The sequence below is a fragment of the Canis lupus genome, chromosome 9, assembly GCF_003254725.2.
Source record: "Canis lupus dingo isolate Sandy chromosome 9, ASM325472v2, whole genome shotgun sequence".
Lineage (NCBI taxonomy): Eukaryota > Metazoa > Chordata > Mammalia > Carnivora > Canidae > Canis > Canis lupus.
In genome coordinates, this window is record NC_064251.1 from 56,520,558 (window position 1) to 56,539,619 (window position 19,062).

At 55.2% G+C, this 19,062-nt stretch overlaps 1 protein-coding gene across 1 annotated transcript in view; it reads right to left on the reverse strand.

Moving 5' to 3' along the window:
• Positions 1–568: 568 nt before the first annotated feature.
• Positions 569–19,062, reverse strand: part of DNM1 (dynamin 1) — a 45,598-nt gene continuing 27,104 nt past the window's right edge. Inside the window, 14 exon segments of the mRNA XM_035721095.2 lie at positions 569–1,820; positions 2,752–2,788; positions 4,900–5,006; positions 5,009–5,117; positions 5,485–5,726; positions 6,791–6,961; positions 7,536–7,547; positions 7,991–8,102; positions 8,740–8,849; positions 12,654–12,767; positions 15,099–15,110; positions 15,316–15,367; positions 15,555–15,625; positions 18,495–18,581. Of these exon segments, the coding sequence (XP_035576988.1) occupies positions 2,767–2,788; positions 4,900–5,006; positions 5,009–5,117; positions 5,485–5,726; positions 6,791–6,961; positions 7,536–7,547; positions 7,991–8,102; positions 8,740–8,849; positions 12,654–12,767; positions 15,099–15,110; positions 15,316–15,367; positions 15,555–15,625; positions 18,495–18,581 (1,221 nt within the window). The 3' untranslated portion in view covers positions 569–1,820; positions 2,752–2,766.

The following is a 19,062-nucleotide window of genomic DNA, read 5'->3' on the forward strand; positions in this document are numbered from 1 at the left end:
CCAGCAGAGGGCAGACTTCTGGATTGTGCAAAGCCCCAGTGTCTCTGAGCCTGCCTAGCAAACAGAGCTGTTGGAGATGATCCAGGCCTGTCACCCCCATGCTGCTTGGGGAAGCCTGGGGGATCCCAGGGCCCCTGCCATGCATGGGACTCTAAGGAGCACTCCTGTCTTAATGGTCCAGAGGCTCAGAGCCTGATCTAATCCTGGGTTGGGGAAAGCAGGGTCCTCGCACCAAGAGTGCTGCCTTCCAGTTCAGGCACTTTGCCCTCTCATCACCCTGGCCCTCTGGTGGCCTGTTGTCCTTCCCCTGCACAGTGCGTGCCAGGGGCCCCCAATCCTCCTTCTGGGCTGAGTTGGTGCCCCTGCCCCCTAGTGGGCAGAGCAGGCTTCCCAGAAAGATAACCCATGAATCCGCAGGTGCTTTCCCAGTAGGCCCTGGAAAGGACAGGACCTCTCTTCGCCACTCATCCCAACACCCTAGCAATGGTGGGGCCCTTCCCCACCGCTTCATCCCAAGGTTGAAGCCTTCCCCTTCCCCTGAACTCCACAAAAACACAAGCCAGCAGAGGACAGTCTCCCATCGTCCAGAAATGGGTTTTATTCTCAGCCAAGAGACAGCAAGACTGGTGGCAGAGGACCACACAGCTGCCAGTACAGCGCCCCCCTGTGCTCGAGCGGGGGAGGGACGGAAGAGTGGCCGTCCACAGGCCGGGCATGACAGGGAGGCTCATCGGAGGTGGCACACTTTGGAGAGGGGGATGTCAGGGTGACAGTGTTCCCCTGTAGTTGGACCACAAGACTCCTCAAGGACAGCGTGGTGATTGGTTCCCAACACTAGAGGCGAGGCTGTGGCAGCCATATATGTATGTGTGTGTGTGTGTGTGTGTATTTATAGTTATTTATAGAATGGGATAGGAGCAATACCACAGAGGGGCACAAGTTTTCACCAATATCACGCCTGGATGTGTCAGCTCACCACTACAACAGACTAAGTCACAGATGAAGGGGGAGGCTTTGGGGCTGGGGAGCCACTGTCAAGTCACAGAACAGCCGTCCAGGCAGGCTTGGAAAGGGAGGTCTCCGAGGAATAGAGGGATCTGGTTAGAGGTCGAAGGGGGGCCTGGGGCTCTCAGGACGGGACGGACTTGCCTGACCCGATCGGCTGGCAGTTGGAGAGAAAGCAAAAAGAGAACGGAGAGAAGGAGGAAGAGAACTGGTAAGGCAAGGGCAGCCAAGCCCGGTGGGGTAGGAGGGGAGGACAGGGGGCGAAAACAAAGCTGAGGGTGTGGGCAAGGGTTCTGGAATGGAGGAGAGAGAAAGGGAAGGTAGGAGGAACTGGAGGTGGGTGGGGGCCACAGCTTCCCAGGGGTCTTGGATGGAGGCCGGGGCGGCCCTCCCTCTGCCACGCACGCCGGTCTCTCATACACCACCAGGCAGTGCACCCACAGCTCCAGGCACATGCTCGGCCCCTCTGCCTTCCCTCTTTTCTGGCCCCCATGTCTTCCAATGTACTGGCCCAGGACCAGCCCTAGTCTCGGAATGTGGGTCCTGATGCCCCATGCCACAGCCACCAGTCCTCGTGGAGAGAGACAGGAGAAAGAACAGTGTTTGAACCAGGAGGGCAAAGCTAAAAGGATGGCTGGAGGGGGCACCTGGAGGCCCCTCTGGGTGGGCAGAAAGCCCGGAGTCCTCAGAAGGGACCCTGGGGAGGCAGGGAGGTCAGGCAAGCCGGATGCCAGCGGCCACAGGCTTATAAGTCTAAGAGGGGAGCCTCAGCTGGCCGGGGGACCACAGGTCGCGTAGGTGAGGCTGGGCCCTTCCTGCTGGGGAAAAGCAGAAGAGTGAGAGTCAGCGGCAGGGACAGAGTGGCAGGTGGGTTGCTGGGCGCATGTGCGGCCCAACCAGGGTGGGACTCAGAAAAGCTGATTTGCCTAGATTGGTGGACACTGTCGTCCCCTTGGCTGAAAAGTGTAGGTCACCCCAGGAGCACCAGGCCTAGGCCCGGGAGCCTGAGGGCTGGCTTACGGTGCTTCATCTGGGGCAGAGGACACTGTCGTTTGTAGTGCCGTCACAAGCATGACCATACCAGGAGGGAGAGGAACAGGCTGCGTGATCCTACCTCGCCCGTACACTGTGGACAGGGCCCTCCAGCTTTCAGAAATCAGCAAACCAGAGCCTTCGCCCCAAATTGCTGCTCAACTGCTGGCACCATAGAGGAGGTGGGGCTGTGACCTCCTCTGCCCTATCATGGCCTCGGTTCCCAGAGCTCCTGAGCTGGGAGCTGGCTGCCCTGCCCCGACAGCTTGGCTCAGGTTGGACAATGAGTGTGGCACCCCCAGGACAAAGTTCCAAGCCTGGCTGGCTGAGTTCAGCCACACGCACAACCCCCTCCAAGGTTCCTGCCTCTACACCATAAACCATGAGCCCTCTGTCCTCTCTGATGGCTCCAGAGAGCACCTGTGTCTGCCAGCTCGGGCGCGGAGCCTGTCCCAAGAGCTCCCCAGGCTCAGCCATGGAGGTCTTGAGCAGTGGCACTGAGTCCCGAGGCTCGCTGAGAGGGAGGTGAGAGAGCCAGCTGGCAGCGAGGACAGAAAGAGGAAAGAATAAGTCTGGAGCTGCAGAAGGGAGAGGGAGGGGAGCCTGGCTCTGAGGTCCCAGGTGCGCCCCCCAGTGTGGAGCTGGTGCAGCGGCGGGGGGCGGGGGGCAGACACACTGTTCATGCAGCAGGCAGAGAGGCATGTATGCACCTACCGTGGCTGACGCTCCTCAGGGGTCACTGATAGTGATTCTGAAAGACAGCACGAGATCAACATGGCAGTTCACACGCACAGACAGGGCAGGCCTGGGGGGTGGGGGTCACGCACACGCACACGCCCGGGCGTGCACACACATGCTGGGAGGCCCCACGGCCCCGCATGCACACACTGACACACATGCCCACAGACAACACGCATACACCTCCCCCACCTCCCGCTGCCCAGCACCCTCACTGGCTGGCACGTGCAGCACGGATCGGGGCATGCAGCCACTCGGCACATTGAAGCACACGCGTGGGCTGAGTCACGACACAGAAGCTCGCCCATACACAGGAGGCATTTGCACCAGCTCCCTGCACATTCGTGCCTGGAGTGCTCAGAGGGCCACCTGCAATGCTCCATAAGGGACAGGACTTGCTTTCTCAGGGTCCAGCTGTCATTTCTCTGCCCGAGAACCTTCCATGGCTCCCTAGTCCCCATAGCATTGAGTCCCAAGAATTTTTAAGGTTCTGCAGCCTGCCCCCACTGTACCCACGGCAACCTTTTCTTATTCTTCCTCATTCTATCTGCACTCTTCTCTGGCCAGCGGCTCTCCTCAATGCATCCCAAGCTAAACCTTTGCCTTCATTGCTGCTCCATACCGACGCCCCTGACTCCTCATCACCTGAGTCTTATCTCAATCAGCCCCCAGACCTCCCCTAGGTCAATCTGTCTTGAAGCATCCCAGACTGTTCTCTTCCCCGAGGCAAGGCGGTGACTTGCCAAGCATTTCCTGTATGTTAGTGAGACTGGAGTTAGAGCAGGTGCCAAATCTTCCTCTTCCCATATGTCACACCTGGGCATGTCAAATACCCTTAAGAATCTCGACTCACAAGAGAAGTTAGCAAAGTGCTCCTATAGCCACATCTGCAGTTTGTGGCTACAGTCTGAACTGTAGAACTGCAGACAGTTCTACAGTCACTGTCTCCCTTGATCCTCACACCAACCCTGGGAGAAAGGCAGAATGTTAAATATCATGTGGTAGAAGGGAAACTAAGGCCCTGGAAGAGAAAGTGACTTGCGGAAAGCCCAGGGTGAACCAGAACATCTGGACTCCAATCCCGCACTCTCGACCAACTACCATGCTGCCTGCTTTACCCCATCTGCTTTGGTCATCAGATCACCATGGAAGCAAGTCCCATCTCTGCTTCATTTGGGGTCCATGGAGGCTAGACCCAAGAAGGCGAGGCCCTACCCTCCAGGCATGTGGAAACACAAGTGGTTGCTACTGATCTGATGTGCTTCTCCTCAAAGAATGTGGCCACTGGAAACAGGGATCAGAATGAGCTTCCTTGAAAAATGGTCATGAGTCAAGAAGGCAAATCCAAGGGACGATGTAGAATCCTTTTCCTTGGAAATCTCCAGGAAAATGGGGCAGCCTTCACCCACTCCTGCCTCTATACCCATCATGTTGGTTCAGGCCAGGTTGGGCCAGAGGCAGGGCAAAAGAAGAAAGCCATTAGACTGCCCCATGGCTCCCAGTCCCCTTTCCCAGCTGTTCCATGTCCTAGCCCGTGCCTGGATGCCATTCTTACACTCACACTTGTGTGCACGCCCACACACACATCACACACCTTGCTGGTCAGTCACAGCCTGGCCTCTGTTCCTGTGGGCCAGAGGCCAGATGCCCCCTGGGACAGCTCAGAGAGTCAGGACTCAGAGCAGCCCTGAGTGTAAGTGAACAAATTCCACATCTGGAGAGGATCCGGGTTCAGATCCCCGGACCTGAGGTAGGTCACCAGGGACTGGGAGAGAGAAGTTGAGGGCAGAATGGAGAAGGGAGGAGAGGGAGGAGTGCGAGGAGAAAGGAGGAATGCAACGGGTGGAGGAGAGAAGTGAAGAGGGAGGGAAGCGCCATGCAAGTGCTAGAAAGAAGGGGGCAGGTGGGATGAGTCCCATGGCCCCCTCCCCAGAAACGACCACCTCCGGGACTCAGCGCCCCCTGGGGGGCCAGGCTCCGCCAGCCCTCGGCCACACCTCCCGTGGCTCCAGCGTCCACGTCCGCGTCCTAGCGCCCTGGATGGAGAGGGCGGGCTCTGGCCCTCCCTTCCTCCCGGCTACGCCCGCCCGGTGGTCTCTCCCGCCGCATTCAGCCCCTACTCACCTGGGGACCCCGGGCGGGGCGCGGTTGGGGCGCGAGGGCACCTGGGGGGGAGGACCGAAGGGGTCAGGGGAAGCCCCCGGCCTGGAGGGCACGGGGGGCGCCCCCCCCCCAGGGCGGACCCAGCAGGCGGAGGCCCAGGAGCAGGGCCCCGCGACCCGGGCCGGGCTGGGGGCACGGCGGGGGCTCGGCGCTGCGGCGTGGGGCTGGACGTGGGTGACCTGCGGACGACAGGGCGCGGAAAACAAGGAGGGAGGAGATGAGTAGCTCCGCCCCATCCTGAGGCCCCGCCCCAGCCCAGCGCCGGTCACGCCCATGCGCGGAAGCCCCGCCTCGCCGCGCCCTACTCGTTCCCGGAGGTTAAGCCCCGCCTCGGGCGGCTCCGAAGTTCCAGCTCCACCCAGCCCCGCAGCCAGCGCTTCACGGCAAGCCCCGCCCCGCGTCAAGCCCCGCCCATCTCTAAGCCCCGCCCCCTGCTCCAGGTGGGAGCCGTTCCGGTGACGCGGGCGCGCCACTGCCCGGTCCCGGCCCACCTCCCGCGGGCCCCGGGTTGGGGGGCTTTGGGGCCGTGGGGGCCGGCCCTGGTACCTGCGTCCGGCCGGTACGCTCTGCACCTGCAGCCAGGAGTCGTCCACGGGCGGGGGCATGGGCGTGCTGACGGTGGTCGTGTTGATATCGCCGATGATGCTGAGCGCCTCCTTCAGTGCGTGGTACATGCGCAGCATCTCGTCGCGCCGTTGCGCCTGCTCCGCCGACTCCTCCATCAGTGTGTTCTGGTCCCCGCACGAGTACAGGTTGGCGAGCAGCTCCGAGAAGATGAATTCCTTCGTCTGCGGGCGCGCCAAGAGAGGAGGGGCTAGGACCTGACGCCTGTGCCAGTCTGGCCGCCTTGGGGGACCGTGCGCTGGACTGGGAGCTCGGTGGTCCTGGCTTTGCCACTCAGAGATCTCCCCCGCTTTCCCGTCTCCATGCTTGCCCTTTTCTCAGATGGTCCAGAGGGGAAAACTGACCTGTCCAAGGTCATAGATACGGGAGGGCACTCAGGGCCTACCATGCAACCAGCACACCTAGTTATTCAGCATTGTTTCAGCCTCAGTTTCCTCATCTGTAAAATGGGATAGTTATAACCCCTTCCAAGGACTTGCACAATCCACGGGGCCAAAATAAGGTAGATGGCATTTTAAAAATTCCCAAGCCCTTGAGTAGCAGATGTAAATACATGCCTGGATTGGGTGAAATCTGAGTCTCTATGTGTAGGTGGTGGGCTCCTTTATGCTCTACAGGTGCTACCTGGCGCAGGCCCCGGGATATTCATGGGGAGGCACTGAGGTTTTTACACCATAGGTCTGTGTCTCACTTATTCGTTATTTAAATATATGTTGAGCACCTACTCCTACTATGTGCCAGGCACTGTGCTGCTCTGCACTTTATATTCCCTTAATTCTCAACTCTATTATTATCCATATTTTTACATAGAGGGAAACAGAGGCTCAGGAAGGGTAGTTTACTGAAAGTCAAACAGAATTTGTGGCAAAGCCAGGATTGAAATACAGTTCTAATTCCCTGGGGGCCATGCTTTTTCACTAAGCCATGGGTGGTAGTGGTTCTGCAGGGCGCGCATTTCAAAACATGGTCAGGGAGTACTCAAAAGGTGTGATTCCTAGTCCCTTTTGGGAAATATTTAAGCATGTTTGGAACAACTTGAGTATGTGAATCTACAAAATAATATATAAAGCTCACATTATATTTCTTTTTGGACAGCTCTAGTGTGGACCTATACCTACCTCTCTAGACCTGATCCCAAGGGACTGGTCTGTGCCTCCCCCAGGCCAATCTAGCCACTCCCTCCCTGGTCCCAAAAGAGCACCCACTGCCCACGAAGTGTTGCACCCACATTGTTGATCATGAGGTGCATGATGGTCTTCGGCATGAGGTCACGCACGGTCTTGTTCACGATGGCCATGTATGAGTCTACCAGGTTCCGGATGGTCTCCACCTGCCGCTCTAGCTGTGGGTCCATGGAGTGCATGAAGCTGTCTGAGCCATTCTCCTCTGTTTCGCTGGCCTGCCGTTGAGAATAGAGGGCATCAGAGCGGCTGGGCCCTCGTAGCCAGGTTCCAGCCACTCCCAGGGTCTCAGCCCCTTGAAGGGTGCCTGGAGAACTGAGTACAGAGAGCAAAGGGCCTGAACACACAGACACTGGCTCCTCCAAACGTTCTGTGTCTGCACTCTGCCCACCCCAGTGTCTCTAAGGCACCCAAACCCTTGTTCAGCCTTATCTCCACTCTCAACTTGGTGCCTAGAATTTGCCTCAGTCTCCCAGTCTCTCAATTAGCAAAGACCTTTCCAAGGCCCCTTCCTGATTCTAAAATTCTTTTTTTTTCTTGTTAAAAAGATTTTATTTATTCATGAGAAAGACAGAGAGAGGTAGAGACATAGGCAGTGGGAGAAGCAGGTTCCCTGGGGGTAGCCTGATGTGGGACTCGATCCCGGGACTCTGGGATCACACCCTGAGCCTAAGGCCGATGCTCAACCACTGAGCCACCCAGGTGCCACCCCCTTCCTGATTCTAAAGACCTGGCCAGAGCTGCTGCCAGGCTGGAGACACCTGGCAGAAGGTGAGAGAGGGGCACACTCACTTTCTCCTTGTCCTGGGAGGCCCACACCAAAGCCATAGAGGCCACGACACCAGCATTGCCACCACCGCCGCCGCCGCCACCAGCAAGCACAGCCAAAGCAGACACACACACAGAAAGGAAAAGATGAGTGAACCCAGGGCACTTGACCCCAACCCTAAGGCAACTGTAGACATCACCACAGTGAAGGAGAGAAGGGAAATGAAGGTAGCCACAAAACCCCCTGAACTATTCTACGAAGAGAATGAAGGAATTGCCATCTGTGGTCAAGGAGGCTCACAAAAAACTGGCTTTGGAGGACAGGAGGAAGGCTTAACTCTGATCCCACCCCAGTACAGGTAAGGGGGAGGATCTGTGCTATTTCTGAGCCCTGATGACATGACTTGGCATCGCTGAGGATAGTGATTCAGGGCCCCCTATTAGAAGTAACTTGCCCCCCTCCCTGCCCTTCCACTCACCCCAACGCGTTCAGGATATACGCCAGCCCGCAGGAAAGAGGCCTTCCAGCTATCCACCTCCTCTTGCGTCTCACAGGCCAGTTCCAGCTGCCGATAATCCTTGTAGACATTCCTGCAAGGTGGGGCAGGCGGCGAGGGGAGAAGGCTCGGAGACCCACTCACCCAGGTGATTAAGGGCATGCACAGACTGGGGACATCACACCTGGGGCCCAGTCCTGGCTTCCTCATTTCCCAGCTGTGTGACCCTGGGCATGTCCCCTCACCTCCCAAGCTTGTTTCCTTGCCTGGAAGATGGATTAATAAAAACAATTCCTGCCTCCCTGGGTCATTGTAAGGATTCAGTGAAAAAAATGGTAAAATGCTCTATTAAAAAGATACTAAAAAGGAGAAGGGGGACTGAGATCTCATACGAGGGGCATCCCTGACTGTGCAGCCTCCATTGGCTCCCTCCTTGGCTCTCTGGGGACCTCCCTGATGGCAGCTGTACTGAACCCTCGGTCAGCCCTGGCTTGAGAGGTGAGAGGCCTGGTACTGTCACCAACCCTGCTGGACACTGAGCAACAAGGGGATCCGGCCTGATGGGCCCTTTGTCCCCCATGCTTAGCAGGGTGTCTTAGGCAGAGCAGGCGCTTACCAAGTGATTGACTGAATATTTGTCAAAGGAATGACTCTCGCTGTGGGGCTTGGAGCAGGTCCCTCTCCTTTCTGCTCAGGAAAGGTGGTTTGGGGCTTGCAGTCTGGGGACCCACCTCTGCTCAGTGTTAAAGAGGGCAAAGATGTGCTTGCTTGACATGAAACCTTTCTCCACGTCCCGTAGCTTCAGATTGTCCACGGAGAGCATGTATTTCTTCTCTTTCTCCTGTGGATAGAGGTGGGAGCGATGGGTGAGGTCGGTGCCATGCCTCATATCCTAAGAGTGTTCCATGCAGAGGTTTGGGGCAGTGGGGGAGCAGGGCTCTGGAGCCCCAGGGCGGCCCTGGGTTTCTGGGCACCCATGCCCCCTGCACAGCATAGGTGCTGTCTGAAAAAAGCCTGGCCACGGAGCCCTGGACCTGCTGAGCACCTCTGGTTCCCAGTGGCTTTCAAGCCATTCCCACCACCTCTGCATACATGCCAGAGCCCAAGAGGGCAGGGTGGCGAGACGGAGGGTGGATCCTACTCCCCCCCAAGCAAGCCCTGGATGCTGTCCAGGCCAGCCCTAGCCAGGGACCCCTCACTCAAGCTTCTCTCGCCCCCGGCCTGGCCAATGGGACCTGCTTTAGCTAAGTTGCTGATTTCATTTCCTGACTATAGAGACAAGAAGGGGGGCCACCAGCACCAGCAGCTTCAAAGGGCTGGCTCAGCCCACACCCTCTCCTCGCCCCACCCCCCAGGCGCCCATGTGTTAGCAATCAGGCGCACAGCACAAGCCTGGAGATGGTATGTCTCTGTGTGCAGCATGTGTGTAGTTGTGTGTGTAAACACATGCCAGCTGGAGCACGTACCATATCACCACTGTGATGTGAGCCCACGTGTCTGTGTTGCGTAGGTGTGTGTGTGGGCATGTGTGTGCCTGGGGAGGTGCCTAGCATGGCCATGTGTTTGTGTGAGCAGGCCTGTGTGTCAAGGCGGATGTGTGCACAGTTTCATAGATGTATGTGGCAGCTGTAAATATCTGTGTTTGTATGGAGTGTGCCTGTGGGGAACACTGTGGGCTTGCACGTTCACGTGCATATGGTTTGCTGAATAGGTTGAATGCGTTTGGTTTATTTGTAGTCATCTGGGAGGAGTAATATGTATCTGTGGATGGGCATGTGGGGGCCAGGCCTCCGTGCACACTAATGTGTGCCTGCTGTGGGCCGACATTTGTCTGTAGCTGTCCAAGGGAGGCTCGGGGGTTCTGCAGAGAAGGTACTCCAGGAGGGGGCTCTGGGAGGAGGAACCCCTGGTACCCCACATGCCCACACCACAGGACCCATGCCGTGGCCGGGGAATGTCTGTGTGGATCTCAGGGACTCAGGGCTTGGGCATGAGCCTCATCCAGGATCTCAGGTCGGGGATGGATTTAGGGGGACCCTGCTCCCCGGTCCTGGCACCATCCTGCCCACCTCCTTCTGCCCTCCACACCCGCCTGGCCGGTCCAGCCACATAAAGCCTTCTTTATGCCAGGCGGGTGGCCGGGAGCCCCAGAGGGCGGCTGGGGGAGGAGAGAAGGAAGTTGCACACGCGGCCAGGGAACATCTGGAAGCGTTCGAGGGAGGCCCCGCCACCACCCGCCCAGTGCTCTGGGGTTGGACTCTAGGTAGGAGCGGCCTCCTCCCCCCACCCCTCCCTTCCTGCCGGCCGGCCCCCTCCCCAGGCCCCTCCTTCCCAGCCACAGCTCCCGCTCACCCCTGCCACGTCAAAGGAGGCAGAAGGGGAGTCGGGAGCAGAGAGGGGACCACGGGCTGGCTGGGCTGGGGCTGGGGGCCTTGGGTCTCCAGGAGATGGGGCCGAAGCTCTCACCCGACGGACAGACACAGCTGCCTGGAAGGACCAGAGGACACCTCCACTCCGTCTACCCAGTGTTTAGACTATCTGTTCAGGACTCCCAAATTGTACAGTAGTCTGCACATTGGTTAGGCTGGGCTGGGTTAGACCCTCGGCGCCGCCGCTGGAGAGCTGGACTGACCCCCACCCGCCATCCCAGAACCGGAACCCGGAGATGGGGCAGGGGGCTGCTGGGGGGTGCAGCGGGTGCTGGGAGGAGGTGTAGAGGGAGGGGGGCACCGTGCTGTGAGACGGGATGGGGATGCTGATGGGTGGCAGAGGGAGACCGAGAAGATGGGGGGGTTCAATGAGGACTACGGATATGGGGAGCCGCCTGTCTGCCCAGAGGGCCGCCCATGTCCCAAAGACTAGAGGGCTGGCAGCTGGGGAGAGAGGGGGACAGATCATCCTCCCTGCAGCCCAGACCACCTCCATGTCCGCAAGCTGTTCTAGTGCAAAAATCCACTCACATGCAACACACACACACACATACGCACTCAATTCGACATGCACACCTCCGCCACTCAGGCACATACATTCCCACACCCAAACTAATATCACACATTCATGCCGCAAGCACACTTGCACATCTCAAGGCCACAGGCTTGTGCACACATACATACCCTCACAACGGAACACAAGCTCTCTCCCATCCTTACATCCCAAGCACACGCATGTTCTCAGATGCTCCACATGCACACTCTCCCTCCTCCAGCCCATTTGCTACATACAGCTTCACTTACACGCCGAGAAAGGGCACACATGGTCTTCCCCCAACCACACCTAGATGCTTATAGCCCAAACACTCTCCTGCACCACCACCCCTCCCGCCACACATATCATCCATCAGCCTCACACACCCCACCCCCCAGCACTTACTACCCACCCCTACTGCACCCCTCACATGCTCAGCACAGTTCCCACACACAACCCAACTCAAATGTACATACAAAGCTCAGAAAGAACCCACCACTCAAGGACGGGGTCCCTCTTGGATACTTTCTCCCACAGGGCAGCCCTCAGCCCCAGTTCACACTGTCCCCTGGCCCAACACATAAGGAGCCCCAACTTAAGAGCACCAGGAGTCCTAGGGCCAGTAATCAGTGCCCCCAGCCCATGAGGGGGTCTAGGCAGCCTGCCTGAGCGACAGAGCAGGAAGCGACACCCCCCCCACGTCACGCCACCTCACACTCCAACCCTTCCAGGGGCCCCATGCTCGGGGAGAGGCCAGGGTTGGGGTAATGAGGTCCAGATGGCTTGGCGCCCCCGCCAGTGACGACGGAAGGCCCAGCCCAAGATGAGGAGGAGGGGGCCTTGCCCAGGGCGACTTGGAGGAGGCAGGGATCAAGGAGGGAGCTCAGAGACCAAAATCACAGCTCCCACCCCAGCCCCACTTCCCCACTGAGAGCTCCCTCTCCTCCGAAAGCTTCCTCAGGAAGAAGGTCCCCTCCCCCACTGGGTGGCCAGCTGGAGTTCATTACCACAAGTCTCCCCCCCAAAGCCCCAAGCCCTCCCTGTTCTCTCTGGTCACCTCTGGAATCCAGATGTGGAAGCCAAATAGACTCATTTTTAAAGGAGACCAGCAGCAAGGGAGGGAGGTGGCAGGCATTCTGTGAGCCCATGTGGGCAGGGAGGGGTTTTGTGTGGAGCCTCTGCAGGGCCCCATCACTCCTGGCCCCTTGGCCTGGAGGCCCTCAGGGCATCTCTCTTGTGCCCGTGGGGTCTGGGGGACTGGGGTGCAGGGGTTAATAGGGTGTCTGGCAGCTGGACATATGTGTGTGTCATAGGTCTGTGGGGGCCACAAGGGAGGCGGCACACCCCAGAGCAGGAAAACAGGAAGGCCACAAGGCTGGCGGGGTCAGGGAGGGGCACCCGGCGCCCCTGCCTACCCTCCCCAGGGCACTTGGCCCCAAGCTCCCTGATCCTGCCAAGGCACCTTCTCTTTCCCGCTGGATGAGCTCTCAGGATTGTCTGCCTCTGATCCTTGCGGGCCACCTTTATTCAAGGGGCTTTAATGGGATTAAAAAAAAAAAAAAAAAAAAAAAAAAAACTTTGTTTGTTGGGTGGCCCAATCTACTCCAAGCCCTTGGAGTAGTGTCTGAGCCTGAATCTGGCCCCAGCCAAACCCTTTGATGACCAGTGGCCCTTTACTCACCTCGTCATCCTTGTACCAGGACAGATTCTCAGCGGTCAGGACAAACCAGTACTCCTTGGAGCCCCCCTTCATGATGCCAATATTGTTGATGGTCAGCCAGCCCTTCCGGATGACCTGGAGGGTGAGAGGGCAGGAGGTCAGTGGGGAGAGGCCAGGACTCTCCCTGGAGGATGGGGTAGGCAAAGAGAAACACTCAAAAGCCCACCCCTCCTCCAGCTCTTGGAAGCCTGGCTGGGCAGGGAGGGTGTGGGCCAGACCTGCCCTGTTTTGAACCACAAGTAACAGACTGGAAGACAGAGGAAGGCATAGGTCAGCTCAGGATAGAGAGCCTTCTGATAGTCAGAGCCATCTGAGTAGGGGACTGGTAGCCTTGGTAGGGGATGAGCTCCCCACCGCTAAAAGTATGCAAGTAGAGTGTAGGGAGCCAACTGGGCAATGTCTTTTCAGCTTAAGATCCACTTAATTCTAAGACTTGTTTCTGATCTCAGTGACTATGTAAGTGCTGCTGCTGTCTCTGCCTAGAAAGCACTTCCCTCCTGTTGGCCTGCCGAATTCCTCCATACCCTCTGGGTATCAGCTCAAAAGTCACATTCTCAGGCAGGCACTCCCTGACCCCAGTATAAGTCAGGACCCTCATTGTCATCTTACTGTCTTTTACAACTCCCTTAAGTCTTCTCCTATGACAATGACTGAGGTTTCAAGATTGTGTGTCATGTGTATGTCTGTGTGTGTCTGTGTGTGAGAAAGAGCGAGAGAGAGTGAGCGATTATCTGTTGATGTCAGACTGCCTTGCTAAATTATGAACTCTTTTGCCTGCTCACTGGCATATCCCAGCGCCTTGCAGTGTGCCTGGCAACCAGTAAGTGATCGATAAATGTTTGTGGCATGAAAACATGAATGGTTCTGAGGGTCTTTGGCCTCAGGCCCTGAATGGGAGCAGGGTGGTAGGGCTTGGGAACAGGGTGAAAGGCTGAGCATGAATTGAACAGGCCCTTCCTCCCAGAGGACCCCAGAGAAATAGGCAAAGATCTGTTTTCCAGCAGGAAGCAGCTGTCCCCAAGACCATCCTGAGCCATCACCACAAACAAGGCCTGTAGATTCTACTCCAAGGGCAAGGCCACTAACTAGACCCTGGGGGTGGGCCAAACTGAGGAGGAGGGAACTCTCTCTTCTCCTTCCCCTAGCCCTGACCTCCCTGGCTTCTCTAAGCATCCAGAGAAGAGCCGAGGAGCCTGGGGCTGGCAGGAAAGCCTGCTTCTGAGGCCTCCTGGAACCCTCCTCGACCCTCTGGCTTCCCCAGGAACCTTGCAGAGAACCCAAGTGACATAGTGGATCAGTAGCTGAGTAGCTACCTTAGCCATTAACAGAAACAAGGTAGCCAGGTGCTCTGTGGTGCCTCTCCTACCCTGTCCAGGTCCGATAAGGACCTTAGTGTCTTGTCACTATCTTTGGAACTGAGTCCAAATGCCATGCCCTGGCACTCCCTACCCCAGTATCTCATGAGCAGACTTTGTCACTCTACTCCCTGCTCTGACCTGCAGGCTTTGTCCTCTCTTGGCCACCCCCAGCTCTGCTAAACCCCCTTGCAGAGCTCCTGCACCAGAAACCTCCTGCCCCTCCAACTCCCATCCTGCTGGGGCCTGATGGCAGGCTCAGGTCTCCAGGGGGCAGGGCCAGAATCTGACTCCTGTCTGGCAGCCTGTGCAGTGTAGGCACCACCGAGTGTTTGCTGAACTCAGATATTACACTCATTGATGCCTTAGTTCTACTGAGCACCTGCTCTATGCCAGGCACTAGGCTGTAGGGCTGAAGACTTGCTGATGGACAAGAGAGACCCAACCCTTCCCCTCATGGGGTTTGAGAGGGAAATAGGTATGAACCCAATAATCACACAAACACCTAGATTGTCATAAAGAAACTATGGCCTCTGGAAGATTCCAGACCATGGCTTGTGGGTACAGGTGGGGGTAAGAAGTGGTGTTTCAGCAGAAATCTGAAGGACAGAATGGGCAAGGAGGGACTTGTCTCTTGACATTCATTTATCTCTTTACTCAACTTTCCAGTAGAGATGGCTATCTTAAAAACATATTTCTCTTCCATCCATCCATCCATCCATCCATGCATGCATCCATCCATCCAACAGATATTTGAGGAGCACCCACTGAGTGCCAGGCCCCTGCCAGCCATTTGTGCCCGCCCAGCCCAAATGGTCTACCTCTGACTGAAGTAGAAGCTTAGCTCATGCGCACTAATGGACAGGTTGATGGGACTCTGAATGGCCAGGCCTTGCCTCTGGACTGAGAGCATGTGTGGGCACCCATGTGCTGGTATGTGCAAGCAGCTCAAGCCAAAGAGTGCCCTTTTGCCCCCTGGGCATCCCCACTACTAATGGGTCCCCTCCTCCCCTTCGCTATACAAGCCAAGAGCCCCAGTCCTGGTACTCACCAGAATCTCATCCTGCAAAGAGGTAACCATAGCAACCACGAGAAGCATCGGGAGAGAGGAGAGAGGGTTACTGAGGCAGAGTGGGAGGCTTGTGGCTGGCAGCTGATAGGATCCCTGGCCCCTGTGAGACCCTTCCCCTCGGGGGAGGGGGCTCTCAGAGCTTGGCGTCCATCCGGCACCCTCCATCCCTCCGGCTGGGGCACTGGGGTTCACTCACCTGGTTCCCTGAAGCCTTCTTCTTGTTCATCTGGTTGCTCCTCTGCTGAGCACTAAGAAGAAGAGAAGGAAGAGTCTCAGAACTTCTCCTCTCAAGAGGCCTAGCTTCAATGCCACTGCTCAGTGGGCACCAGACCCAGAGGGTTAACCCAACAGGCCTGGGTCCTACACACACACACACACACACACACACACACACACACACTAGAGGTGTCACTTCTTAGCCTAGGGAGCACTCACTTGGCAAAGCCTATGAAGTCCTCATGATTGGTATTCATGTACGCCAGCTCAATATCGATGAGGAGCATAACCTTTGAGGATATGCAGGTCAACAGGCAAGTGGAAAAAATATGACAGGGTTTTAAAAATGCATGAAAGGCTGGAAGAAACATACTTATAGCATATATAGAACCCATAATATATCAATCAATGCATCAGTAATAGTACCCATAATAAATAAAGAGTTCCTATGAGTAAATAAATGACAGACACAAAAACACAAATCAAAATAGCCAAAGAACATGAATGGGTAATTCATAGAGGTAATACATGTAATCAATAAGTCTATGTAAAAGAATGCTCACCCTCATAACTAAAGAATGAGACCCTTTTATAACCTATCAAATTAATAATAAATATTGGTAATGACCAGTGTGGGCATTGTGGGAAGATGGATTCTCATATACTGTTGGTGGAAGTACAAGTTAGGATCACCTTCTTGGAGGGTAATTTGGCAATATTGAACAATATTAAAATGCACATATTCACATCTAGAGATAGATACATAGACTCACAAAGTGAGCAATGATATATGTATATCAGGGTGTTCAGTGTGGTGTAGTTTGTAAAGGAGAAAAATTTTCAACAAGCCAATGACCATCAGAAGGTGAAATAGATTATTGGATCCTCTGAACAATAAAGCTCTCTATAGCTGTTCAAAAGAATGAAGACAATTTCTAGGTTCTGGCATCGGAAAATCCCAGGATGAGTGATGGGATTTGTAACTGAGTTCTGACCAGAGTGACATGCCTGACGCACACTGCTGAGTTTCGACCCAAGCGCCACTGCTTTCCATAATAAACCTGTGCTCACTAAGTCTCCAGTTCATCAGATGAAGTGGTCTGCCTCCTGGGAGTGGTGAAGACACAATGAAATGAGGCAGATCACATGTCTGACATGTAATGGGCACTCAACAGATGTTAGCTACTACAATTATCTTTAGAGGAAAAAGACAAGACACACAGCAGGACTGCAGTTACTGAAGATTAAGATGGAATCTGGAATGTGTATATGCCTAGGGGGAAAATGCCTTGGGGCACCTGGGTGGTTCAGTGCGTTAAGCATCTGCCTTAGGCTCAGGTCATGATCCCAGGGTCCTGGGACTGAGCCCTCTCATCAAACTCCCTGCTCAGTGGGGAGTCTGCTTGTCCCTCTCCCTCTGCCCTCCTCCCCAACTTGTGCTCTCTCTCACTCTCTCTCTCAAATAAATAGATAAGATCTCTCTTTTTTAAAAAAAGATTGTACTTATTTTTGAGAGAGATTGTGAGCGGGGCTGAAGATTTTATTAAGTATTTATCACTTTCGTAATTAAAGAGATCAGTGAGGATTCAAAACTTACAATAAAGATGTGAATGACTGGGGCGGCAGCACCGTGGTGGAGAAAGGGCGTGTGAGGATGGAGGCTAGGAATTGGAAGCCAGAAGCAGGTATAGATAGAAAGGTGACAGAGAGTTGGACAAGTAAGGAGGACTCGCCCATGAGCCTGGAAGGGGCCTGCTCATCTCTGCTCCTCCCAGCTCAGAGGTGGCATTGAGTGACTATGTTTGTGATTGAATGAATGAATATCTGATAAACTATTGAAATGAAATGAAAGCATATACAGGCAATAGAATAGTGTTCAGGTATTCCTTAGAAAGGAAGGGAATTCAGAAGGGGCACCTACGACCCAATGTTCATAGCAGCAATGTCCACAGTAGCCAAACCATGGAAAAAGCCCAGATGTCCACTGACAGATGAATGGATAAATAAGATGTGGCATAGGGCAGCCCCGGTGGCGCAGCAGTTTAGTGCCACCTGTAGCCCAGGGCGTGATCCTGGAGACCCCGGATCGAGTCCCGTATCGGGCTTCCTGCATGAAGCCCGCTTCTCCCTCTGCCTGTGTCTCTGCCTCTCTCTCTCTCTCTCTGAATGAATAAATAAATAAATCTTAAAAAAAAGTTTAAAAAAATAAGATGTGATATATATATATGATAAATATTATGATGGAATATTATTCAGCCATCAAAAAACCGAAACCTTGACATTTGTAATGACATAGATGGAACTAGAGGGTATTATTCTGAGTGAAATAAGTCAATCAGAGAAAGACAATGATCACGTGATTTCACTTGTGTGGAATTTAAGAATCAAAACAGAGGAGCATAGGTCAAGGGAGGGAAATATAAAACAAGACAAAATCAGAGAGGGAGACAAACCATAAGAGACTCTTAATCATAGGAAACAAATTGAGGGTGGCTGGAGGAGGGTAGCGGGATGGTGTAACTGGGTGATGGGCATTAAGGAGGGCACATGACGTACTGAGCATTGGAACTGATGAATCACTGACCTCTACCTCTGAAACCAATAATACGCTATATGTTAATTAATTGAGGTTAAATTTTTTTTTAAAGAAGTGAATTCTGACACCTGGCATAGATGGACCTTGCGAAAATTATGCTAAGTGTTTTTTTTTATGCTAAGTGTTATAAGCCAGACACAAAAAGACCATGGTTATAGGATTCCACTTATACGAGGTTCCTAGAGTTGTTAAATTCGTAGGAACACAAAGTAGAATGGTGGTTGCCAGGGGCTGGGGGAAGGCAGGGGCTGGAGAGTCACTGATTAATGGCACAGAGCTTCATCTGAGGAATATTAAAAGGTTCTGGAGACAACAGATGGGGGGGTATGACAGATGGGGATGACGGTGGCACAACAGTGTGAATGTGCTTTATACCACTGACCCGCTCATTGAGAGGTGGTCAAGGTGGTATGTTTTACGTTGTACATATTTTCCCACAGTAAAAAAAAAGAGAGAGAAGCAGAGAGTGTGAGGCCAGAAAGCGTGAGGGAGACAAAGACAGAAGAGGCAAAATGGGAAGGAGAGGGAGGAGGGCCCAGGGGCAGGAGGGGCTGTGGACTCACCTGCTCCTTGGTGCGACCCTCACGCTCCCGGATGTGGGTGGTCACGATGCGCTCCATCTCCTCCCGCAGCCGGGGGTACTGCTGCAGCTGGGGAGGGGCGGGAGGGGAGAGAGCCACGTACACAGGGGGCACTGGCGGGGAGCTCCTCCACCCCACCAGAATCCGAGGATCCAGGGGCGTGGCGTGGGAGGCACACACAGAAGGCCCGGGATGAGGGGAAGAGAGGCCTGGGGTCCCCAGGAAGCTGAAGGCACCAAGCCACGGCCACCCTCTCCCCCAAGTGTGGGTTCCAAATGACAACTCGAGGGTCTTTCCGGTTCTAGGCCCTCGTCCCTGGCCTACTTGGGCAGCTTTGGGGGGAGGGCAGTGAGTTCCCATGGGCAGAAGTGCCACGGGGCTTGGCCTCCTCTTTCACCTCGGTAGTGGCCTCTTGGAAACAGACTATTCGACTGAGGCCTCTGTTTGGGGGCCCGTCAGCCCCCAAAGATTTCGCTGACCCCAGAGCTATGCCTTGTCCTCTCAAAGGCTTGGAGGGACAGTCAGGTGGGGAATCAGGCAGAGAACAGCC